We start from the raw sequence: 27,023 nt of genomic DNA, 5'->3' as shown, positions 1-27,023 counted from the left end.
AGTTTAAGATTTTTTGTGTGTGCACCTGAATTACAAGTGATTTCTCTGACACTGAGGCTCTGTGTGATGACATTGTATTACACACATACACACACACACACACACACACACATACACACACAGAATTACCAGGAATATAGGTCAAAGTGTTGCAATGCCAATTTCTACTCTTGCTCCTTCTTTGTTTTCTGTGTGTGATGATGGGGATTGAACCCAGAGGAGTTCTGCTTCTGAGCTACATCCCTACACCCTTTAAAAAAAATTTGTTGCTGGCACAAGCCTATAATTCCAGGGATTCAGGAGGCTGAGGCAGGAGGATTCCAAGTTCAAAGCCAGCCTTAACAATTTAGTGAAGTCTAAGCAGCTTAGCAAGACCCTATCTCAAAATAAAAAAGGTGGGGGACTAAGGATGTGGCTCAGTGGTAAGTACCCTGGGTTCAATCCCTGGTACCAATCAATCAATATCTCTTAAAATTAATTTTCTTGCCTCATTTAAACACACCATTAACATTTTCTGGAGTTTTACTTATTTCTTTTTAAAACTAAAATAATTTAAACTATGTTGCCTTTGTTTTCTTATTATTTCTTTTTCAGAAATACAGATATTATTTAAATTTTATTTTTATTGTAGTGGAGACAGAATACCTTTATTTTATTTAAGTGGTGCTAAGGATCCAACCCAATGCCTCACCCATGCTAGGCAAGTACTCTACCACTGAGCTTCAGGTATTATTTTACACATCCAATCAAAACAGTAGAACAAAAAGTCAACAAAACTATATTTCCATTTTAGAGTAAGAAAAATTGAGTCACAAAAATCCCTTAAATATTACTTGTTATTTTTCTGATCCTTAAAAAGAAGAGACAAAACATAACGTTCACATTTTCCCAAAAAAGCAACTCACCGAAGTTTCCTTCCTTTGCTGGCTTTCCTATCTACTTTCTTGTGGATTTTGCTTCGTAGCTTCTGGATTGCAAGCCACTGCCTGGGAAATTTACAAGCAATGTTATGCATCATCACTAACAGAAATAGTTATACATATTGACAAATTGAAATTTTTCTCACTAACAACCCTGCAGAAATCATCAAATTCCTCAAGATAGTCTGGTGCCAAAGTGACTAATCAATTGAAGAGGATTTGTGCAATGGTAAAACATAAAAGGCAGCTGGGAAATTCTACAGCAAATTTCGTTAACAATGCTCCTTAGTATCTGGAGCCGCTGTGACAAGCACTAAATCTACCAGTCTGCAGGAAAACCCATCAAATTGAGTATAGCTGCTTGCATTTTCCTCTAATGTTTCAGCTGTGTGGCATGTTCTCTTGCTGCAACTGTTGGTTGGTTTGGACACGTGAACTCTTTAAGTCTAATTTTTCCTTTGCTAATACTCAAGTGCTTTTTTGTGCTTGCAAATTTTTTTAATAATTATCCATTACTGATGCTAGTTTTATTTAGTTTTCATTTCATCTATAAATATTTCAGTACATATTGATAAAAGGACTCTTTTCCCCCAATATAACCTCAATACAATTATCACACCTAAAAAAAAAGTTAACAATAATACTTTACTATCAAATATTCAGTCAGTCTTCGAATTTCCCAAATTATCTCAATTTTACAGTTGGTTTGTCTGGATAGGATCCAAAAAAGATTCATATATTCTGTAGTCATTTTAGATAAGCAGAAATTAATTTTTCAAATAAGAAACACCAGGTTAAGAAAATCTTTACAAACAGCTCCTATTAACAAACATCAGAAGAAAAAGAGGAAGAGGAAGAGGAGGAGGAGGAGGAAAAAAGGCAAAACAGCAGCAGCAGCTAGTCATCTTACCTGATTTACACAATGAGAACTCAACATGGGGGGGGGGAATCTAGGGAAATCCAATTACTGTAATCTTAATATAATCTTAATTACCATAATCTATTTTATTGTAAAGTCAGATAAATGTACAATATAATCATCACTTAAATGCAATTTGCTCTATCACATTAAATTTATGGCAAACAGCCCCCTCTAACATTCTGGAGCTATAAGAAATATCGACAACATCCTACCCTAAAATTCAAATAATATTCTACTCAAATAAAATTATTTCATCAACACAAATTTTTCATTGCTTTCTCAAAATGCTGCTCTGCCCAGAATCCCATTCTGGCACTTGCAGCTTTTGTTTCCTTTCATGCTTTTGCAAATTATGGCTCATGGCTATTTAAATGTACACTATTCATTAGGTAGCACTCTAAATGCCCTTTTTATTTTCCAACCATGGGATGAAGCGTACACACAAGAGCCTTCCTTCACTACTTTACATTCTACCCTGACATCTGGGTAATGCTGCCATCTTCCATTTCTAATTGTGCTAAAGCTTTTACTGAAGGTCTAAATTAGGGCAGACTAACAAAGCAGATTCAACTCTGAGCAAGGAACCTGTTGTGCACAGAGCCACATTCTGACAGCTGAGAGCACATGTTTGGTGGCTGCTTTTTATCCACTGGTCAGCAGATTGATATGGATACAATTCACAACCCAAACCCTACAGCAAAGAGCACAAGAAAGACTTTGAAAAAGAAACACTAAAACAAACACTTGGTGTTTCATAATCTCTTTTCAAATTGTATTTGAGGCAATACAGGATAAACAATTTGTCACTTTGTCTTTCTAGCTATTATCTTGCTTAACTTTGATCATTACAGGACCAATCACTGCTTTGGAGACAGAATTAAAGGGACTCAACAGGAGGAACTATTATTTAGACTGCTTGCATGAGTAGAAAACCATATCTAAATTACCTTCCCATGGCCACCTGATCATTGGGATCCAAGGAGCTGGTCTTTCGTTCTATGAGTTCTCGAAGGAGCTAGGGGAAAAAGGAAAAGCAACTGATTTATTTATCATCTCCCAGAACCAACTGACTTTAAAAGGGCATAGAAGGAATTCTGAATGGCACAGTGACAGCTCTAAAACTACAATCAATAAGGGACAACCCAGTGGCAAGAGCATGACTGAATTCTGATTAACCCTTTCATGTTTATATATCTTTAAATGGTGGCAATAGCAAGAGCTCAGAAGTCCATTTGAAAGACTTATTGTACTATAGTTCATTTCAAATGGATCAATGAGTGTGCAACATTCCCTTCATTGTTTTTATGATTAGTTTTGCCCACCCCATTAATATCAAAGGAGAGAATCTTTAAAAGGTCAGATGGGAAGGGCTGTGTGGCAAAAAGGAAAATGCATCAGCTTCTCACCAACAGTACAACTGGGCATGGTTAATTTCTGAACTAGAACCTCTGTCAGGACGACCTTCCTCAAGCAAAAGGCTTGACTGTAGATAATTAAGAGCGTGGACTTCATCCTTTTGCTTTCCCCCTGCTGCTACTCTGGCTTTCAAATGACTCAACCAGACGTGATGCCTACACACTCATAGCTACAAAAATGTTAAGAAGGAACCCAAACAAAATCATCTGGATACACGGCAAGTACAATGCAGAGGGCCAGTCTCTCATCCTGCACGAGTTACTCCATGGGAACTCTGAATTACTCTCCCACTCTCCTATTAATCCTGGGTACTCTACTGCATCCAACCTAAGTCCGAACCTACTCCTTTCACACAGATTTAAGACTCTGTATAGGATCTTAAAGTCCTAGGTGAAGAGAAGAAATTGATTTTCAGGCTAAACATTAAAGGAGACGAATTTTAAGTTACAATAATGACTCCAGATATCATTTCTCCTATACAAGTGTTATATGCAGAGAAATAGCAACAGATTAAAATTCCAAAAATCTGAGAAAAATCTAAGGGAGGACACTAAAATAAACTAGTTCCTGCTGATCATCCATCAATAATACAGGTTTGGCTTTAAAATGTGTTTCTTCACAAAAATAAACAATTATGTTGTAGGTAAGGCATGGCAGCAAAATAGATATTTCACCAAGTTAAACGGCTGAAGCCGGGGGAGGATGGTGAAGAAAAAATAAATTCCTGTGAAAGTAGTTCACTTTCTAATTTTCATTTGTTCATGTAAGTAGGCCCAAAGAAATAAAACAAATTTATAAAAATATTCACTTCCATAAGATGAATCTTTACTGCAAAAGGGAAAGGGATATCTCAATCGCAATTAAAAAAACCTCCTGTGATGTTTTTTCATTTGCCTATTTTGGACATTATTACCACAGCAATTACGTTTAAAAATGCGGGGACCAGAGGCCACTGGTTTATTATCACTAGAAAACAGCAAGCTATTTCTCTACACTGTTTATCTGATTGATTCCCAACATCTTTCTGGCAGCCAATCTATCAGTTTATCTCTCCTACTTCATCACAGTCACTTCTGGCAGCTAAATACAAGATCCAAACCCAGTGTTACACAGACACACGACACAGTAAACCTGTGTAACACCGCTGCTGTGTAAACAGCTGCCCTGAAGGCTGAGCAGAAATGGGCTTCTGGTTCCCAGTCAATATGCTGTGAAGAGCAAGGCCAGGCAATGGGGGAGGGGACAGTTAATAATAATAAAAAGAAGAAAGGAAACAACAGAAAGGAGGGAAATAATGGAATGAGGGCATTTCATTGCTACATAAGAGATTACAACACCCTTCCTGGTTTTCTTAATCGTCTCTGATCCCTTAAGACAGGGCAGACACGGCCACCAGGGAGTATGGTGCTCCTGGAAGACTACCCCAGCACAACAGGGGTGGTCTCATCGGGAAGAGAGCTCCACGTGCCCTTGACAAAGGCTGGGAATTGGAGACACACAACTGCAGTGTATCTATTACCCTTTAGTGGTTTCCTCAATTCAAACACCAAGTTGGTGCTGCAGTTACCTTCAAGCACTCTGTGTACGACGCAATCCTGGGCTGCAAGTTCACTACCCAAGTGCTTTTCAGTCATTAATGATTGAGAAGATGTTATTTGTCTTTCTGGCCAAGTCCAGTTTATTCAGTCTAAAATTTCAGAAGATTCTTTTGTGTCTAAGATCAGAATGAGAGAGCAGAAACAAAGAAACTATTCCCATGGCTATTACTATTTTCCACAGCTATCATCATCACTGGATTTAAATTTAATTAGGTAAGCTGCTTTCAAGAAAGTTGTTGAAAAATGAAGCTTTAGGGCTGGGATGCAGCTCAGTGGTAGAATGTTTACCTAGCATGTGTGAGGTCCTGGATTCAACTCCGAGCATGGAGAAAGAATGGAAGGAAGGAGAGAGGAAGAAGGGAGGAACAGAGGGAGGTAGAGAGGCAGAGGGAAGGCAGGAAGGCAGGAAGGCAGGCAGGCAGGCAGGAGGGGCATACAGAAAGTAAGGAAATGAAGTTTTAGGGATACTGGCTCAAGAATTTAATTTTGCTTCTCAGTTACAACTTCAGGAACAAACTTTTCCCCTAAAGTTCAAGTTCCTATTATAGTTATTGGAGCTTATTGTTTCAATAAAGTTGATAACAATTAAAGTCATGACACTGTTACTACTGAGCATCTCATAGACATTATGATACTGACTAGAAAACATGTATTCCAGAGTCAGTTAAAAATGGCAAACTAAACACATTAGGTTATTTTTTCTCCCTTTTCAACCCTCCTAAAATACAGTACAGGAATAAAATAAATGCATCAACCCACAAGAAGAGAAGAGAATGAAAGCGGTAATGAGAACCCATCTTCATAGAAATTCAAGGCAGTCAAAGATGGAGGAGTAAAACGTAGTTAGTATAAAAGCACCAGAGGGGTAAAGGTGAAGGTGGAGTCACTTAGGCTCCCTGGGGGGAGGAGGGGCAGGAGGAGGAGAAGGGTGGTGGTTGATGGTGGTGGTGATGCTGATGGTGATGCTGACAGAACCACTCTTGGACTTTCTCCATTATACATTCTCTAACACAGAAAAGTGACTGACTACCTGGACCATATTCTCTTGCTGGGAGAAATATGTTTATTCTGTGGAAAACTGAATCACACAAGTTCCAGAGTGGGAATACAGAAGGCTAGGCTGAGGTACAAGTGGAAAGATCTATGCCAATCTCTGGAACCTTCTTTCCTTCCTGTTCCCCACTCATAGAATACTAGCACCCAATTGTATAATTTCCTACTATGAGACCACAGAAATATTTTCTGGAAACCTCCCCCAAATATTTCTAAGTTGCGATGGTCTGATGGCATCCCCCAAAATTCAGGCGTGGGAAACTTAATCTCCAATATAACAGTATTGGGAGGAGAGGCCTTCAGGAGGTAATGGAATGATGAGGGCTCCACCCTTATGATCAGGCTTGGGTACCCTTATAAAAGGGTTTGAGGAAGGGACTTTGTCCATTTTGCCCTTCCCCTTCTGCCTCATGAGGATATAGCATTCTTCCTGTGGATATCAACATCAAAGTCACATCTTGGAAGTAAAGAGTAGTTCTGACCAGACAACCAAATCTGATGATGTCTTGGCTTCCCAGCCTCTAGAACTGTGAGAGAATAAATTTATTTATTTTATAAATTCCCCAGTCTGTGTTATTTTGTTATAGCAACACAAACACAACATAAATTCTGACATTTGAGGGTATACTGACCAAGGGGGTGTGTCACAGCATAATTATATTTAAGGAAATTAAGAAGATTTCAGAGATTCAAAAAAAAAAAAAAACCTTTTAATACCTTGGCTTTATATATAAACAGGTGGTAAACAATAACCACCATTGGAGGAAAGCCTCAGACACAGACCAAAACAAATTGAAAAAAGGGACAAGAAAGCAATGCAGGGAACAAAAGAAACACAAGGAAGAGAGAGAAAAAAGGAGGAGGAAGGGAAAGAAAAAGAGAAAGAAAGAAAGGTTGGGGAAGGGAGGGCCAAGAGCCCACAGAAGATATCTCCAGAGAGAAAATATACTTCCATAAAAACAGGATATTTTAAGAAGAGACTAAAACAAGAAATTCAACACAAACAGAAATTTTTAAAAATTTCAACAGAACTAGAAAATAAGTGTTTGAAAAATCTCTCAGATATAAAATAAGAAAGCAAAAAGATAACATCACCTTGTTCATTGTAAAAGAAGAAAAAAATGTAGATAACAATCCAGAAAGTCAAACACCTGACTAACAAATGTTGGGAGAAAAATTTTAATGAAATAATAATGAAAATTCTTCCCCAAATTAAAGAACAGGAACGAGTCTGCAAAAGCAGGCTTGTAGAATGAAAGAGGGTCTTTGCCAATACACACCAGCATGGAATGCAGAATACCAGAGATAAAGAGATCTGAAATTGTGAAAAAATAGGTCAGATAGAAAGAGGGTGACCACATGTCCCAGTTTACCCAAGAGAGTTCTGTTTTAAGCTCACTGTCCTAATATTCTGTCTGACTAGTACCATAAGTGTCCCGGTTTTGATAATAAATAAACTGAATGGTTATCCATCATAGTAAGGAATGGAAATAAAAATGGGATTAGACATCTCAGTTGCAACTGCAGATAACAGAGAACACCAAAGGAATGGCTTCAAAATGATTTCCAGTCTCAACTTTCATATATAGCCAAATCATTAACCACCTATAAAGAAAATTACAGAAAGACATCTTCATACAGAAGGGTTCAGTTTACTTTCCACACATTCCTTCACAGGAGGATGCACTTCAGTAAATGGGAGTGCACAGCAAGAAAGAAAAAGACATGAGATGTTAGACACAGAGTCTAACTCAGGAAAGAAGCAAGAGCAACAGGAGCAGATGGCCCAGGTCAAGAGCAAACATTCCAGGAAGGAAGAGCCCAGAGAGCTCCTGGAGTAAGGTTTCCAGACAGGGAAAGTGGGAGGGAGAGAGAAAATGACAAGTTATTTTGTGTATTTGAGGAATGTGGAGTGTATGAGGGAAAAAAACCCACAACAGCTATATAGAAAACTAAGCCTATCTTTTAGAAATAGGCATTATAAACTCCAGTAAAAAACTTACAAGAGAAAATGCAATCATAATACAATGCTGTGGACATTTACTTACTAATAATAGTGTAAACACTGACGTACTGCTATCCCGTTAAGTGCGAGGTGGTATCCTACTGTAGTTTTGATTTGCATTTCCCTGATGGCTAATGATGTGGAGCATCTTCCAGTACTTACCAGCCATTTGTATATTTTCTCTGGAGTAATGTTTATTTAGAGATTTTACCCATTTTAAAATTGGATTTTCTTTTTGTTATCAAGTTGTATGAAATCTTTATATGTACTCTGGATAACAGTCCCTTATCATCCCACATTCTGTTGTGTCTTTTCACTTTCTTGATGGTTAACATTTGCAGCAGAAGGGTGTGTGTGTGTGTGTGTGTGTGTGTGTGTGTGTGTGTGTGTGTGTTACGGGGAATTGAATCTAGGGGTGCTCTACCACTGAGCTACATCCCTAGACCTTTTTAGTTTTTATTTTGAGACAGGGTCTTGCTAAGTTGCCCAGGCTGGCCTTGAACTTGTACACCTCCTGCCTCAGCATCCTGAGTTACTGGTTGAGAATTTCTGGGATTACAGGCATGTGCCAAGCAGCATGCAGGTGAAGTTTTTTAGTTTTTATATAAGCCAGTTTTTTCTTTTCTCATTTATGTGTTTAATGTTGTGCCTAAGAAATAACTACCTAACCCAAGGTTATAAAGATTTATTCCTGTTTTTTTTCCTAAGAGTTTCATAGTTTAGCTCTTCTATAAGGGCCTCTGATCCATTCTAATTGTTGTGTGTGGTAAAAGGTAGGTGCCAATGTCATACGTGTGATATCCAATTACAACATTTGTTGAGGAGTCTACTCTTTTGTCTAAGATAGGGTCGCACTATGTTGCCCAGGATGGCCTTGAACTCTTGGGCTCAAAGGATTCTAAGGAGCTGGACTACTGGTACATCTGGCTGAGAAGACAATTCTTTTTTCCCACTGAACTTGGCACCCTTGTTGAAAAGTCAAGTAATTTTTAAAACACTTGCTTTTATGGCTACATAGTTTCTGGCTTTCTGAATTTGTGACTCAGTATTATAGATTCCCACTTCTCAGGCTTCCAGGGTCTTTAGCTACAGATTCCTGAGACAGAAAAAGCTTCAGACAACCCTTTCTTCAAGTTCGTTGCCCCGAGGCAGAGAGCCACTTAGACTTCAGACTCCTCTTCTGTGTATTCTAGTCTCTCCCTCATCAAGATACACGGGCAGACTCCTGAGGTTTGGGGTTACTCTTCCATCTGCTTGCCCTCTCCCACAAGAATTCTATTCTGGTTCTGCCTCCTGCTTTAACACCTTCTTCACCCTCAGAGCTCACCAGTCTTTCAAATGATCCCTAAAAGAAGTTACTTGCAATTTTTATATACCACATTTGAAGTACAAAAAAAATAAATCTGCATAGACTATAATTTCAAATAGTTGGGAAAGAACTGCTGTACATGTCAAGGTACAAAGCTGACATAAAATGGCCACTAACTGTAGGGACCTCTCCTTTCTACATTGCCCATTCACTACTCAACTCTACCACTTAGTATTTCTGCTTCCATTATTCCACTGAAACAGGCCACCTAGGTCTCAAGATCTCTACGCCTAATGGGTTCTGTCATCATTTATCCTATGAGACTTCGTGAAGCAGCAAGTGACACTGGACATTATCACCTTCCTGTAACACTTTGGCAGCGTGAGGCATCTCTCTGGTTTCACTCCACATTCAGCCAGCTCTTCTACTCAGCCACTAACTAGCGTACTGACACTCCTTGAGACTCAGTTCCAAGCTTTCTTGTCTCCTCATCCATGTTTTCCCCAAGAGTTTCCTTCTTAAGGCTTCAATGACCTTAAGAGTTATCCCTAGAACACCCCTCCCTTTATCCCCAACATTTAATCTAGCTCCAAGTCTTATACTCATGAATCTGCTTATCTCCACTGCCTGTACCCTTAATACAAGCTAACATCATCTTCATTCATTCCATAACTATTAACCCAGGATAATGGGAAAGCAACGGAGATCAAATCAGGTGCTTTCACCTGAGCTAGTGTCAGGATTTCCTCACATTTTCTCTTGTTCCTTCCCCATTTTGCTCTCCTCATTGTAGTTAGACTACTATCTTCAAATGCAAGTGTGTTGGGACATCATCTGGCTCCTTACCTACCTCTCCACTTCCAGGCCCATGCCCCAGCCCCACCCCAACCCTTGCCCACCAGACTTCTTCCTGTATTTGAAACACCCTATGCTCACTCCTGCCATGGGGCTCTTTTTGAGCATGCTCCACCTGGAACAGGCTTCCAGAAGCTCACCTCCTCCTCCTTCTCTACTTATTGGTAAATTCTCAGCTTAACCATCTCTTCCTCAGGGAAACATTTTTAACCGCCACCCCCCCACACACTATATCTCTGTTGTATTTAATTTACATTAGCAGATGAGCTGATTAGTATCTATTTCTCTACTAGCTGACGGCAGTTTCACAGAGAACAGAGCCTCTAGCTGACTGTGCTCACCATCCTGGTCCTGCGCTAGACAACTGAAGGAACTCAGGAAGTACATGCACAGAGGGGGAAATGCTTCTGGGAGAAAACATCTGACTTCTTGTTTATCATTCATACCCATATCACTTCTCATTGTATTTAAACAAAAGGAATCATATTATATAATCCCATGACTAATCCAGAGTTCTACTATCTACCTAAGCAACCGAGGAACCTGTTTTTATCAAATTCTTTTAGATAAGTTTTCGTCATCACCATTATCAACAATACCTCTTCCTCAGACAATATTCTCCTTCTTATTTGTCCTATACAGGTTGATGGCCTATGTTAAAAAATATATATAGGATGGTCTAACAAACCTGGATGGTTTAAGTGGGTGAAAATGATCCCCACCTTTTTTTGATCCCCACTTTTTAACCATCTCAAGAGTACCTGAATTAAAAACAAAAACAAAAAACGATTTAATCCAAATGAATTTTTAAAAGTCTTAAAATATTTCCCATCCTTTTACTGTTAAAACATTATAGTTCTATGTGATCTCTTGAAAAGGAAAAGGCTGGTTCTTCTCAGGAAAAGACAAGTGGTTATGGAACTTTGATGCTTCCTTACACCCCCAATACCCCAGCCTTTACAGCAGTCTCTTTGGGTCAGAACTTTTACTGTAAGAAAGGTATCCTGACATCTCTGTAATAAGGAATGGATTAATTTTGTTAGTGTTTGCTATCTAAATATCTTTTATCTAGGAAACAGCTTTCTTGAATCCTCCCATTTTCTAAGATCTTTCTAAGGAGCTTTCATTTATGTGAATGTGTGTGCTAACACAGTTCAACGTAATTGTAAATATCTGGATTGTTTTAAATATTTTTTTTAGTTGTAGATGGACACAATATCTTTATTTTATTTGTTTTTTTAATGTGGTGCTGAGGATTGAACCCAGTGCCTCACACATGCTAGGTGAGTGCTCTACCACTGAGCTATAGTCCCAGCCTAATATCTGGGTTTTTAACTTCAAGCTCTGCCCCTTCTGAACTATGCAATGTGAGACAAGATATTTGACCTCTTTGAAACACAGATTCCTCATTTATAAAACTGTAGCATAGAAAGTTGCTTTGGGAATTTAAAAGTAGGATAAAACTAAAACACTTAGCAAAATTTAAGCATTCAATACAAAAAAATAGTCAACATCAAATAATAATACTCATAGATAATTCCTAAAACCCATTTGAGGGAAAAAAATTCAACACCTGCCACAGCTAACTCACCACAGTTGCTAACAGTCAACATGTATAATTGTTTTCTTCTAGTGATTTCCAAAAGTAGGTAACAAGTAAGGGTGAAATGAGAAAAGCATAGTGAACGGATATAAATTCCGAGTTCTTCCAAACTAATTCATGATAAAATGGAGCAAAAGTGATCCTCCCCCTTATCATTTATTCTATGAGTTGACTGCTATTCTCCTTCCATGACCTGCAACTTGCCCTACATCCCTCTTTTTTTTCTTCTTCTTTTAGTACTGGGGATTGAACCCAGAGGTGCTTAACCACTGAGCCACATCCCCAGCCATTTTTATTTTTTATTTTGAAACAGAGTCTCACTAAGCTGTTCAAGCCCTCATTAAGTTGCCAAGACTGATCACAAACTTACAATCCTCCTGCCTCAGCCGCCAAGTCACTGGGACTGCAGGCATGTGCCACCATGCCTGCCTTCCCCTACCATCCACAATCCCTCTGTCTAGATCAAAAGTCATCCCCTCCCTGGAACCTTCTCCAATTCCCTCATGCTACTATTAATTTCTCCTTCTTCTGAATTCTTTAATACGCCCCCACCAAGCATTCTGGCTATGTATGTTTGTTATGTCTTATGCTTTGCTATAAGCTTCTTGAGAGAGGGCATCAGGTCTCACTCAAATTCTTACACACACCCCAACCAGAATTCCACCCACTGCCTTGCATACAGTGATAATTCAAGATTATTTCTAAAATCAAAGAGTCAAGTAGTCAAACTAGTGAACAAGGATAAAAAGTATCTAACTTTTCTAAGAGCAAATACAAAATTTACAATAATAACAGGGAAGAAGAGAAAGAAGTGAGTAGAACCCAGAGAGCCTTGCACGCTAGGCAAGTGCTCTACCACTGAGCTACGCCCCCAACCTTTTTTTTTTTTTTTTTTTAAATATTGAGGTAGGGTCTCACTAAGTTGTCCAGGCTGGTATTGAACTTGAGATTCTCCTGCCTCGGCCTCCCCAGTCACTAAGTTACAAATAACTCACCTTTGGTTACTAAAATAAGAGAATGTATAGCCAGAGGCTACCACCAAATGAGTCAGTGTCACTCTGCCCACAGTCTTCAAAGATTTGATGGATTTTTCCACTTTTTTTGTTTGTTTAAATATTTTTTTTTAGTTGTCAGTGGATCTTTCATTTATTTATTTATTTACATGTGGTGCTGAGAATCGAACCCAGGGCCTCACAAATGCCAGGCAAGCACTCTACCACTGAGCCACAACTCCAGCCCTCCACTTTTTGATTTAATGTTGCATCATGCCTCCCCTTCAAGCTAGAACGAAGGCCTATGATTTGAATTCATTCACTGAATAAAGTAACACATTTTTCTCAGAATGAATCCTAAAATATTTCACTAAGCTTGGCTCTTTGGGTTAAAATTCATTAGTCAAAACAGAAAAGTTTCTCATCAGACCCCATATATACCATTAGGCATTCTATATTTTATATATATGTATATATATTTAGTACTTACACTAGAAGTGTAAGTAAATCATTTTTGGTATTAAGCCTTGATGTGTGAAAACAGTAAGCAGTAAGCAATACAAATGCAATGGAACTTCCTGTGAATATGCTTTTCCTTTCTTTTTCCTACAAATAAAAATAATTTTATAAGAGCTAAGTGACCGTATTAAGTCACTCTCATCTATCCTAAAAGTAACAATGTATGAAAAGTGCTAGGTGTGTAGCTACATCCTTAGGTCTTTTTACTTTTAGAGACAGATTCTTGCTAAATTTCTGAGGTTGGCCTCAAGTTTGTGAACCTCATGGCTCAGCCTCTGGAGTTACTGGGACTATAGGTGAGTATCACTACACTGGCTAGAGATGTTTCTTTAATGATATAAAAGCATACTGTGTTGAAAGAATAAACCATTTCTTCTGAACCAGATGATTCATAAGTAAGAAACTGAAAAGGTAGTACTACCTTGTATTCTGTAATTATGCCCTTTAAGGATGAAAAGCCTAGCTGAAACAAACTCTACCTTACCAGCATCCATTATTTACATGCCAATAATTCTTCAGCCCCACCAGGATCAATAGTCCATTGATCCCGCCACCCTTCCAGCATCCCTCACCCTCTTTTATGTGCTCACTTTCTCCCTTTCTAGGTGGATGAGATTCTATAGTCCTTCAGGATAATCATTCCTCATATACATCCTCAAATCACTTGGTCATCCAGCTTTGTCAACAGATCCACAATCCCTTAAGAAGGGATGTGTCTTGGGATACTCCATATTTAGAATTTTAGGATGGGAATATGGGGCATATATCATAAATGCCCCAGGAGTCTGGGGACAGCACGCCAACATTTGTGCACCAAAACACAGGCACAGTCCCACTAAATGGGATAAAGTCTATAAATAGCTTCACAATCATTCAGATCAGGTGTGGCCAAGCTTACCAAAGAAACACAAACTAACGCCTATGATTTGGTGGGACAAAAGTCTGTCAAATTTAACAAATGAATGAGAAACTGAGTTTTCAGAACTTTGTTGATTTCAGAATTGCACAGAGGGGATTATGTACCTATACTGCATTGAAAAAAATCCAAACCAAGTTAACTCTCCATATCTGTACCCATGGGGCTGAACATGGCTAGAGAAAAAGACAAGACTATGCACATTGGTCTCACTTGTCTTAAAGTCATTACCACTAACACTACATGAGCCTTTAGTGCTACCTGACAGGTCCATGATTTTCCTAGTCCTTTCATTCTCCTACTCTCAAAGGAAATCTGCTCCCCCTCTTCTCAAGCCTCCAGATTCTCCTACATCTCACTCTTGGCTTAAGTCATAAAAAATAAAATAAAATAGGATACTCAGACAAGAGCTTCCCCAGGCTCACAGCCCTTATTTACTTGCAACTCCACTCAGATGCTCTGCCTTCCCTCCTGTCCATCACACCAATCCCTCTCCACTTGTGCACTTATCAGCTATTTTTCACCTCTTTCTTACAACATCAATTTTTCCCTCTCTACTGGGATCCTTTTCAATCAGTAAACAAGAGACATTTCCTATCTTGAAAACAAAACTTTCTCTCCAACCTTTACTACTTCTTCCACCTGCTGCCCTAATTTTCTACTCTCTTTATAGCAAACCTCCTTAAAGGGTGCCTGCACTTACTATTTCCAAAGTATTTCCTTCCATTCTCTCTTGAACCCACACTCTACCAAAACACCTCATCAAGGTCACGGATGACTTCCACATTACTAAAACCAAGGTCAATTCTCTTAATCCTCACCTTAGTTGGTCTATCTGTAGCATCTGACATAGTGGAATACTCCCTTCTTTTTTTAACAAATAATTTAAAATATATTTTATTCAGATATAAACCATATACCATATGACTTATCAATTTGAATCTTTAAATAGATCTTTAAATCCACAGGGCTGTGCAATCATCATATTTTAGAATATAATCATCATCCCCAAAAGAAACCCCTTACTTGTTACTTCCCATTCCCCCAACAGTTCAGCTCTAACCACTAATTCAATGCCCCCCACCCCATAGATGGCCCTGTTCTAGACATTTCATATTAATGTAATCAGATAATACATGGATGTTTGTGACATGCTTCTTTCACTTAGCATGGTGACTTTCAGGTTCATTCATGTTGTATCAGTACTTCGTTTCTTTCATGGTCAAATAATATTCAATTATATGTATATGTCACATTTTGTTTATCCATTTGCCCACTGGGGAATATTTAGAAAATTTATTTTGTGGCTATTATAAATAATACTATCAACATTAATGTACAAAAATTTTGTGTGACATATGAAAACATTTTTCTTGGGTATTTTCCTAGGAGTGGAACTGCCAGCTCATGTGGTAACTCCATTTAACATTTTGAGAAGTGCCAAACTTTTCCATAGAGGCTGCACTATTTTATATTCCCATCAGCAACATATGAGGGTTCCAAATTTTCCACACCTTTGTCAACACTTACTATCATCTTTTTGATTGTAGCCACTCTAGGGCATGTGAAGTGGTGTTCATTATGGTTAGTTCTGTGTTTCCTTAAAGTCTAAGATACTAAGCATCCTTTCCTGTACTTACTGGTCATGTATAGCTCTTCTGTGGGGAAATACCTACTCAGATCCTGTGCCAATTTTTAAAAATCAGATTACATATCTTTTATTAATGAGCTGTAAAGAGTTCTTTATATTGTCTAGATCTGGGCCCTTATCAGACACATGATCTGCATGTTATTTTTCCCCATTTTGTGGTTTGTCTTCTTACTCCCCAGCCCTTGTCTTTTTAACTTTCTTGATGGTACCATTTACAACAAATATTTTTAGATTTCAATCAAGTCCAATTTTTCTACTTTTTCTTTTGTCACATATACTCTGACATATGACACATTTCCTAACTGAAGGTCATGAAGATTTATTCCTGTTTTCTTCTAAAAACTTTATACTGGGTTGGGGATAAAGCTCAGTTGATAGAGTCCTTGCCTAGCAAGAAAAAGGCCCTGGGTTCAATCCCCAGCACCCCCACAAAAAAAGAAAAGAAAAAAGCTTAAAAGTTTTATGCTTTTTGCTTTTATGCTTAGATCTATGATCTTTTACGAGTCAATTTTGTATGGGTGTCATCTTTTTGCATGTAAATATCCAGCTGTCCTGATACCATTTGTTGAAAAGATTATTTCGTCCTCCACTGAACTGTGTTGATACCCCTGTTGAAAATCAAGCGATGGGGCTGGGAGCATAACTTAGCAGTAGAGAGCAAGCTTAAAAGCATAGGCCCCAGGTTCAGTCCCATGCCATGCCTCCTCCAAAAAAGAAATATTCTCTATTTCCTTCCTTCAACTGACCATAAACATTAAGGTTTGTTTCGGGACTCTTAGTATTCCACTGATCTGTATGCTTAACATTATGCCAGTCCCACAATGTCTTGATTAGTTTAGCTTTGTAGTGAGCTTTGAAATTGGGAAGAGTGAGTCATTCAACTTCGTTCTTCTTTATCAAGATCAGTATGACTTTTCTGGGTCCTTATATTTCCATATAAATTTTAGGATCAGCTTAATTTCTACCAAAACAAATTTAATAATAATAAAAGGCAACTGTGATTTTATTTTATTTATTTATTTATTTTTAACCAGGGATTGAACCAAGGGCCCTTTACCACGGAGCCATATCTCCAGCCCTTTTTATTTAGAGACAGGGTCTTAAGAGGTTGCTGAGGCTGGCCTTGAATGTGCAATCCTCTTGTCTCAGCCTGACTGACTGAGATTATAGGTGTGTGCCCCTGTGTCCAGCAGCAACTGTGATTTTGATAGGAGTTGTGTGAAATTCTTTAACTCAGTTTGGGGATTATTCCCAACTTAACAATATTAAGTCAGAAGACTTATTTCATGAACATGAAATAGTTCTTGTTTATTAAGGTTTTTATTTCAGCAATGTTTATATTTTTCAGTGTGTAAGTCATTTACCTCCTTTTTTTATTGTAAACAAATGAGATACATGTTGTTTCTCTGTATATGGAGTCAAGGCATACCATTTGTGTAATCATAAATTTACATAGGGTAATGTTGTTTGATTCATTCTGTTACTTTTTTTCCCTTCCCCCCACTCCTCCCACCCCTCTTTTCCCTCTATACAGTCCTTCCTTCCTCCATTCTTGCCCTCTCTAACCCTCACCCTAAACCTAACCCTAACACTAACCCCTTCCACCCCACATTATGTGTCATCATCCTCTTATCAGTGAGATCTTTCGTCCTTTGGTTTTTTGAGATTGGCTTATCTCACTTAGCATGATATTCTCCAATTTCATCCATTTGCCTGCAAATGCCATAATTTTATCATTCTTTATGGTGGAGTAATATTCCATTCTATATATATGCCACAGTTTCTTTATCCAATCATCAATTGAAGGACATCTAGGTTGGTTCCACAGTCTGGCTATTGTGAATTGAGCAGCTATGAACATTGATGTGGCTGTATCTCTGTAGTATGCTGATTTTAAGTCCTTTAGGTAGAGGCCAAGGAGTGGGATATCTGGGTCACATGGTGGTTCCATTCCAAGCTTTCAGAGGAATCTCCATACTGCTTTCCAGAGTGGGTGCAACCCCACCAGCAATGTATGAGTGTACCTTTTTCCCCACATCCTCGCCAACACCTATTGTTGCTTGTGTTCTTGATAATCGCCATTCTAATTGGGGTGAGATGGAATCTTAGGGTAGTTTTGATTTGCATTTCTCTTATTACTAGAGATGTTGAACATTTTTTCATATATCTGTTGATTGCTTGTACATCTTCTTCTGTGAAGTGTCTGCTCATTTCCTTAGCCCATTTGTTGTTTGGGTTATTTGTATTCTTGGTGTAGTTTTTTGAGTTCTTTACATATTCTGGAAATTAGTGCTCTATCTGATGTATGAGTGGCAAAGATTTTCTCCTACTCTGTAGGCTCTCTCTTCACATTACTGATAGTTTCCTTTGCTGAGAGAAAGCTTTTTAGTTTGAATCTATCCCAGTTGTTGATTCTTTCTTTCATTTCTTGTGCTACGGGAGTCCTGTTGAGGAAGTCTGATCCTAAGCCAACATGTTGAAGATTTCGACCTACTTTTTCTTCTATAAGATGCAGGGTCTCCGGTCTGATTCCAAGGTCCTTGATCCATTTTGAGTTGAGTTTTGTGCAGGGTGAGAGACAGGGGTTTAATTTCATTCTGCTGCGTATGGATTTCCAGTTTTCCCAGCACCATTTGTTGAAGAGGCTATCTTTTCTCCATTGCATATTTTTGGCCCCTTTGTCTAATATGAGAAAATTGTATTTATTTGGGTTTGTGTCCGTGTCCTCTATTCTGTACCATTGATCTACCTGTCTATTTTGGTACCAATACCATGCCGTTTTTGTTACGATTGCTTTGGAGTAGAGTTGCGATACCCCCTGCTTCGCTCTTTCTACTAATGATTGCTTTAGCTATTCTGGGTTTCTTATTCTTCCAGATGAATTTCATGATTGCTTGCCTTATTTCTGTAAGGTACGTCATTGGGATTTTAATTGGAATTGCATTGAATCTGTATAGCACTTTTGGTAGTATGGCCATTTTGACAATATTAATTCTGCCTATCCAAGAACATGGGAGATCTTTCCATCTTCTAAGATTTTCTTTAATTTCTTTCTTTAGTGTTCTGTAGTGCTCATTGTAGAGCACTCTTTTGTGATTCCCAAGTATTTTATTTTTTTCGAGGCTATTGTGAATGGGGTAGTTTTCCTAACTTCTCTTTCTGAAGATTCATTACTTATGTATAAAAATGCATTGGTTACCTCCTTGATGGAATTTATTCCTAGGCATCTTATTCTTTATTTTTGGAAGGGGGTATGTTTTCTTAGTTCCCTTTACAGATCACTCATTGCTGGTGTATAGAACCATAACTCATTACTGTATATTTATTTTGTAACTTGTTAATTGCTACATTTATCAGCTCTAGTAGTCTTTTTGGTGATTTCTTTGGTATTTTCTACATATTAAATCATGAATCGCAAAAATAAATTTTTACTTTGGGTTGGAGATATAGCTCGGTTGGTAGAGTGCTTACCTTGCAAGCACAAGCTCCTGGGTTCAATCCCCAGCACCACAGTTTTACTTCATCCTTTCTTTCCTATATGGACGTCTTTTTCTTATCCTGACTGCCCTCGTTAGAACCTCCAATAAATACAATGTTGAATAGAAGTGACAAGAGCTGACATCTTTGTCTTATTCCTATCTTAGAGGAACGCATTCAGTCTTGTCATGGAGAATGATGTCACTTGTGGGTTTTTACAGATACTCCTTATCAGATGAAGAAGTCCCCTTCTCTCTCTAGTTTGTTGAGCATTTTTATCATGAAAGAATGTTAAATGCTGTTTCTATTGAGATAGTTATGTGGTTTTTGTCCTTATTCTATTGACATTATATTAATTAATTTAGGAGGCAGAGGACGGTACTGGAGATTGAATCCAGGGATGCTAGACAAGTGCTCTACCACTGAACTACATCCCCAGGCCTATCCCACGCCCACCCCCCCCCCCCTCTTTTTTTTTTTTTTGTAAAATTTTGAGATAGGGTCTTGTTAAGTTGCCCAGGCTGGCCTTGAACTTGTAATCCACCTGCCTCAGTTTCCTAAGTAGCTGGGTTGCATTCCTAGGTAAAATCCCACTTTTGTTTTTGCAGTTATGAACCCAGAGCCGTGAATATGCTAAGCAAGTGCCCTATCACTGAGCTACATACTAATCCACAAGGGTGCTGACTTGTATTCATATTCATAAGAAATACTGGTCTGCAATTTTCTTATCTGTTCTTGGTATCAGAATGATACTGAGTTCCCTCCTTCTTGCAACATGGAAAATTATTCTCCCTTACTTCACTGGTTGCTCCTTTTTAATCACCTGTGCTGGTTCCTTCCCAACTTCTCCACCTGTGTCTGAATGACCCAGGACTCTGGGTCAAATCTCTTTTTCTGTCTACCTTTATTCCCCAGATGACCTTATTCAATCTCATGGTATTTAACGTAATCTACATCCTGATGCCCTCAAATTTATACCTTCAGCCTAGACCTTCCCACATACTCCAAAAACACATATAACTACCCCCTCAGCTGGGCATGGTGATGCACACCTGTGATCCCAGCAACTCAAGGCTGAGGAAGAGAATCACAAGTTTGAGGTCAGCCTCAGCAATTTAGTGAGACCCTGTCTCAAAATAAAAAATAAAAACGGGCTGGGGATGTAATTCAGCACACCTGGATTCAATCCCCACCACATTAAAAAACAAAAAACCCAAAAACCTACCTCCTCAACAACTGCACATGAATGTGGCAGTACTAGCATAAACTTAATATAACTTATTTATAATTAAAATAGTCAAAGCCAACACAGGTCCATGGGGGAGAGGGGGAAAAATAAACTTTAATGTGATTACAGAACAGAGTTCTTGATTTCTTCTCCAAATTAACATCACAATTTTTTCCTGTCTCAATAAATAGCAACTTCACCCTTCCAGCTGCTCGGGCTGAAAACCTAAAAGTCCTCCTTGACTACCTTCTTTTCACATTCCACATACAAATCCTTCCAGATCAACCTTCAGCATATCACCAAAATCCAAGCACTTTCCCCTCCAGAACCACACTAGTCTAAGTCACAGCCATCTCTTGCCTGAATTATCACTAGAGCCTCCTGATGGTCCCCTGTTTGCCACCTCGTTCCTCCTATTCTCAACACAGTCATCATCCCTTCATAATATCCATCTCCTCTTGCTTCTGTTCAAAACTTCTCATGGTTTCACATCCGAGTGTCCTCAAAGTCTTACAGTGGCCTCTGAGGTGCTACAAGACCTGATCCCCCTTATCTCCACCTCCTCTGCTATCATCAGTTCTTCCCTACTCCACCCCAGTGACACTGGCCTCCTTGATGCTATGCCTCAGCACCTTTGCATCTGCCCTCCTCTGTCCTCAACACTCTTCCCGCGGACGCTTGCATGACTTCCTCAGGTCTCTGCTCAAATACCGCCTTATCCCCTGAATAAAAACAGTAAACACTTTCCTATCCTAGCATTTGCTTTTACCATACTCGGTTTTATCATTCTCCACTGCACTTGATACAACACTTCTTTATTCAATCCTATCTAAGTTACTGTGAAAGCTGACAAGGGATGGAACCTTGTATTTTTTCAACCTCTACCAGAGCCCCAAAGAGAATGTTTTGTGAAGATGGCAATGTTCTACATTTGTAATTCCCAATATTCTATTTTAATTCATCAAAATTTCAATTTCAATTGCTTCATGTGGACTGCACAGTCTAGAAGAGTTTCTCAATAAATACATAGTAAATACTCAAATACTGGTTGAATAAATGATTAGAAGAAAAAAGAAATCTAAAGGCTTTTCTTCTCTTTAACTTTTTATCATTGAAGTTTTCAAACATTCCCAAAAGTACAGACAGTAGCTAAATGAACCCTCCTGTATCAGTCACCAACCTCTTATAATCTGAAGTTTCAGTAGATACTGACATCTCAAGCTGGTTTCCAACAATAGCTGCATTCTTGGAAAACAGAGAATTTATATCATTCAGGCTTATCTCAAACAGCCTCTCTTAAGGTCTTTTACAAGTTACAGAGAAAATATTTTAGGAATTAGATCATGTATGTGTTGAGGGACAAATCAATATGCTAATGAATGCTTGAGGCATATTTGTGATACGACAACACCGTCTTTCTACATGACAACTACCTGTATATTTTTATATCAAGGACTTGATTACTCTTTTTCATCATTTATTTTCTCCACTTCAATTTTAAGTCTGAAGTCATGCCTTTTTAAAAATGGTCTTTTTCAAAATATTTTTTTAGTTGTAGATGGAAACAATACCTTTATTTTATTTATTTATTTTTGCTGAGGATCAAACCCAGTGCCTCATCCATGCTAGGCAAGAGCTCTACTGTTGAGCTATAGCCCCGGCCTTTCAAAGAGGACCTATGCGACTGTACAAAATTAGAGACTCCCTCTTAATAAATAACACAAATTTCTTAAGATGGGTTTGTTGTATTAGGTTTCATAAATCTAGCATTTGGCATAACAAATGTTAACTAAATAAAATTCATAACTGTACAAAAGTGATACAAGTGAATTGTCAGGGTGCAAAACAGACATATATCTGAAAAAAAAAAAAACTTTCAAAAATACTTTCAAACTTGTCCAATCAAAAAATGATAAAAGTGGTATAGAAAGAAAATCAAAGTGGAAGCAAGAATACTTGGGTTTCAACGTAACTCACTAAGCAGGATGATCTTATTCAGACATGTACTTCCTCTAGGCTTCAATTTCCTCACTTGTGAAAGAGTTTAGATTTGATGGTCTCCAGAGATGCTATCCAACTTTAAAATAATTATATTGTATTCTAGATCCATAGTACACATAACTTTTTTTTTTTTTTTTTTGGTACCAGGGATTGAACTCAGGGGCACTTGATCACTGAGCCACATCCCCAGCCCTATTTTATATTTCATTTAGAGACAGGGTATCTGAGTTGCTTAGTGCCTAGCCATTGCTGAGGCTGGCTCTGAACTTGAGATCCTCCTGCCTCAGCCTCCAGAGCCGCTGGGATTATAGTTGTGCGTTGCTGAGCCCAGCACACATAACATTTTTGAAGATGCTTATTAACTTGCCCTTCCCTTGCTAAATCATTTCCCTATGAGTTATGTTGAACAATACATAAAATTCAATTTAATACCTCATTTCTACTTTAGAGAAGAGGTGGTGTTCCCCATTTTTTGAAAAGTGCCAAATTCTTCACTTGGGACTACTAAAATACTGCTGGAATCTTGTGTTTATTTTACACTCAGCCAGGGGCTTATTAGTATAAAAAAGGGTAATTCTGGCTACATATTTTCCTAGAAAATTCTCAGGGTATCACTTGTGTTTGAAAAAGTTTCTTTACCATTCTAAGCTGATTCTTCTCTTTCCAACTTAGTCCCATAAAATGTACTGTTTGAGGCTTTGCTCTGAGGTTTTACCTTGGTTTAAATCAAGTACATGTATTAAAGTCATGCTCAACTCCTCCTCCCCCCAAGGCCTGGTTCATGCGAGGCAAAGTGCCTTACCACTGAGCCATACTCCCAACTCCCATGCTCTGATTTTTAAAGCAAGGAACTGAAGAAATGAAGATTGGTCATATCTACCTTCCCTTGCTGCTGCAGTTTGATGAAATTTCTGAACCTTACAGTTAAAATGTAAGGCTTTTGTCCTTGTGTTCTGGGAAGCCTCCACAACAGTAAGCTCAGACTAACCATCAAATGCCAATAATGATATCATATTTGGGTCTCAACACTGAGAGATATACAATGGCAGCATTATCACTGGAAAGTATCTAAAAGAGACCAGCACAGAAACTACCAAGTATCTCAATAATGCTTACATATGATACACAAAATAATATTGTAATAATTAAAATTAAAGTTTAATTGGACATTAGTATTTAGTTTGGATTTTTAAAAATATCATTACTGTACCCCAAGGAATCTGGGTCAATGCTGTACTGTATCTTCAGCCATAATTTCAATTTTCAAATTTATGTACTTCATACATATTTCATTTCTAAAATCCCCACCAAAGTCTGTGTGTAATGAATTTTATTAAGTTTTTAAGAAGCATTATCCAGATCTCAAATAACAGCAACATTTTAAAGTAAAGTTTAAAACAAAAGACTGCTCTGAACAAAAGGTAATAACTCATTAGCAGGAACAAATTCAAATCAAACTTTAAAACATGTTATTAGCCATCATCTGAACCACTGGAAAGACACATACCAACAGTAAGAATATTGTATTGTCATTAACTGCAGGGATGCCTTGAGACATTTCTTATTCACACTTTAAGATCTAAATGCATACAATTAAAGCCACCACATCAACTGTCCATATTAATCACTCACCAATTTAATTAAAGAAAACCCTCTTGTCAGAAAGCCTGCCTCTTCTCTATTTCTCAACATTATTGACTTTTAATAGTTCACCAAATTAGTAATTACTTGTTTATGGCATTATAAAATGTCTTGGATACAGAAGTCCAGCATGTGGCAAGGTCAGTTATAGACATGTTCTGATGGCAAATGAAAGAAGAAATTTAGCTCATCAAAGTGGTCATCGAAAGAGCAAAACCTATTATGCCTTTCTCTAGACACCCCTGGCTAGATTCAAAGTGACAGGACAAACCAGATCAAAACTAAACAGCACTAGAAGCAACATACAAAATCCTAATGAACCCTTAGAAATCCAGGTATCGATCTGTCAACAGCTAAGCTCAGTTAGTCCTTTCAGAACGAAACACCTCATGAGGTAGCAAGAAACTAGTTCAAGATCTGGGACATGAAAATAAAACCAGTCACTCCCTATACCTCATTGCTAGGTATAGTCATAACATGATACTGGGGATCTTGTGAGGACTAAACAAAAGAAAAGCCTTAAATGGCAATATAAGACAACACATTTTAAAAGAAGTTAAAGTTATAAAGTAGCAGATAGGATCATGGAAATGAAAAACAGATACTGAAAACATTTCTGAATGGCTCATCCTTCATGGTCATTTACAACTTCCATGTTTTGTGAAATTGTCTTTAGGGATGTGCTTTGACAAGAAATAGGCCAAATGCAAACTAATTCCATTTGAAAGTAAAACGTTACAATAGTTTTCTGCAGCAGGTGAACAGTTACTCTCATAAAACCTTCACCACTGGCTATACTTCAACTTTCGGTAATTCTAGTTTCCAAACAAACAAGTAAAAACTGAAAAGTTAATTTTTTCATTAGAATTGTTAAGTAACAAGAGTTCAATAAATCATTTGCCTTCTAGGGAAAAAATTACTTTCTAACCACATAATATTTCTTCCAGTTCTAAGAAAATGAAGCTTATTTATTTACAAACTGAAAACTGTAATACTATAGTGAAATCTTTCTTATGGCTGATGAATGAAATATTCAAGAAACAGGTGTATAGAAAAAACGAGTTGGGTTACACTCTCTTGAGATCTAGTACTAGTGTTGCCACTTGTTATATGACTTCAAGGAAGTTATTTAACTTTTCTGGGCCTTTACTTCTTGTAACAATCCTTCCAACTCTAAAAATGATAAGATTATTTATGGTATACGACACTGTTTCAGTGCCCCCCATGTATATATGTGTGTGTGTGTATATATATATATATATAAACATATATGTATATGTATGTATATGATGTGTGTGTTTCTATATATATATAGAAACACACATCATATACATACATATACACATACACACCATTATTATATAACATAGAATTATTTTAAAATTTATAAAAAACTTAAGGACCATTAAGAAATATAAAGAATAAGAAAGAGTGGGCATGCATCAGATGGGGGGAGGGTAGTTTTGACCCCACATGTCATTATCAGTAGTTAGGCCATTTACACAGACTCATGACACCTGAATTAACCAAGTAAGCCTTTAAACCCTTACAATGAAACATTAAAATTCAATGTGGCTATAATCTCTTTTTTATAAAACATGAACCCAAAGAGTCTGGCTTCAAGTACGGGGTTTAAAAAAAAAAAGACAAATTGTACTATATTTATCACCCAGCTCTTCTGTATAACCACATTACACACACACACACACACAAATGAAAACTCACAGGCCCATTGTAATGCATTGTACCATTTCTAAACGCAACACTTAGCTCAGGCTTACTACCCTGACAAATAAAGGAAAGCACTTTATGAAGCCAATTTAATTGGGAGGTGACAAAAAACATACAGCCATTTTCTTTAGCCTTATCATTGAATTGGCTTCAGCTCCAATCTCTGGCAAATCCCACTCAACAGAAGAAATTAACCAGGTCAGCAGAACAGGTGCTACGTTGTGTCTGTCAAGGGCCTGGCATCACCACAATTACTTGCACACAATGAAGCAGTAATCTTTACAGATCATCTCTCCCAAGAAGCATACTGGGGAGGGGGAGGAAAGCTGAAGGGAGGTGAGGCTGGAGGGAGCAAGGGGAGAGTGGGAAAAAGGAGGACTAGGAAGCAAAGAGAAAAGGCAAGAAAGGAAAATGAATGTGCAGCTGCCTTGCAGCTCAGCAGATGTCGGGATGTGATGTACGAGGCCAGGATAAGCTGTCGTAGCCTGCTGCCAAAGAGTGGTAAGTGATTAAAGCCTGCACAGTTCTGAGCACCATATTTAGAATCTGTGGGGTTTCAAGACTTGCACCCATTCCTTGCTGTGCTGCCAGATGTTGGCAACTGGTCCAGTTCCTACTGACTGTGCATGGATGGCAGCAGTTGGTACAGCAGCAAAGCAATCTGGAATGCTTCCGGAGATGCTGTACATTAACAAGTGTCACCCATCATTCACCTTTACAGAAGGCTGAAACAACTCCAATTTGCTGCCACTTCCCTCTTGGGAAACAGCCAAGATAAAGTTGCGCCTGGCAGCCCCATTTGTTTCACTCAGGTGTTTCAGCTGCCTTGCTGACCTCTATTAGTTTAAGTTTTAATTTAGATTAACCCCAGCACCCCAATTAACCAGCAAGGGGAAAAGCTAAGATGTGACTAGTCATAACTCTGAAATCAGAATTTATCGAAGTTAAAATTATTAATTGGGATGAAGAGCCAATCAAGTAATGCTATTTCTTTTTTAAACAGACCTACAGGAAAAAAAGAAAAGGAAAAAAAAAAAAAAAAAAAACTTGGATTGCCAGTAGAAGCAACTTCTCCCCAGTAATTTCAGTTTATTTTATTAAGCCTATTTAATTTATGACACACTTTCCACCGAACAATGTACACTTCAATTAATGAAAACTGGAGCATTTTTGATCGTCTCCCATG

General features: G+C 38.1%; 1 protein-coding gene across 1 annotated transcript in view; it reads right to left on the bottom strand.

Annotated features, from left to right (window-relative positions):
• Window positions 1–27,023, bottom strand: part of AATF (apoptosis antagonizing transcription factor) — a 110,273-nt gene that overhangs the window by 38,611 nt on the left and 44,639 nt on the right. Inside the window, exons 9-10 of the mRNA XM_079131514.1 lie at window positions 2,790–2,857; window positions 906–986 (exon numbers count right to left, since the gene is read on the bottom strand). Of these exons, the coding sequence (XP_078987640.1) occupies window positions 906–986; window positions 2,790–2,857 (149 nt within the window). The remainder of the gene's footprint in view (window positions 1–905; window positions 987–2,789; window positions 2,858–27,023) is intronic.

Source organism: Sciurus vulgaris (assembly GCF_902686455.1).
Source record: "Sciurus vulgaris genome assembly, chromosome: 3".
In the NCBI taxonomy this organism is placed as follows: domain Eukaryota; kingdom Metazoa; phylum Chordata; class Mammalia; order Rodentia; family Sciuridae; genus Sciurus; species Sciurus vulgaris.
The sequence above is the reverse complement of the archived record's forward strand: the minus strand, read 5'-3'. Positions and strand labels throughout refer to the sequence as shown.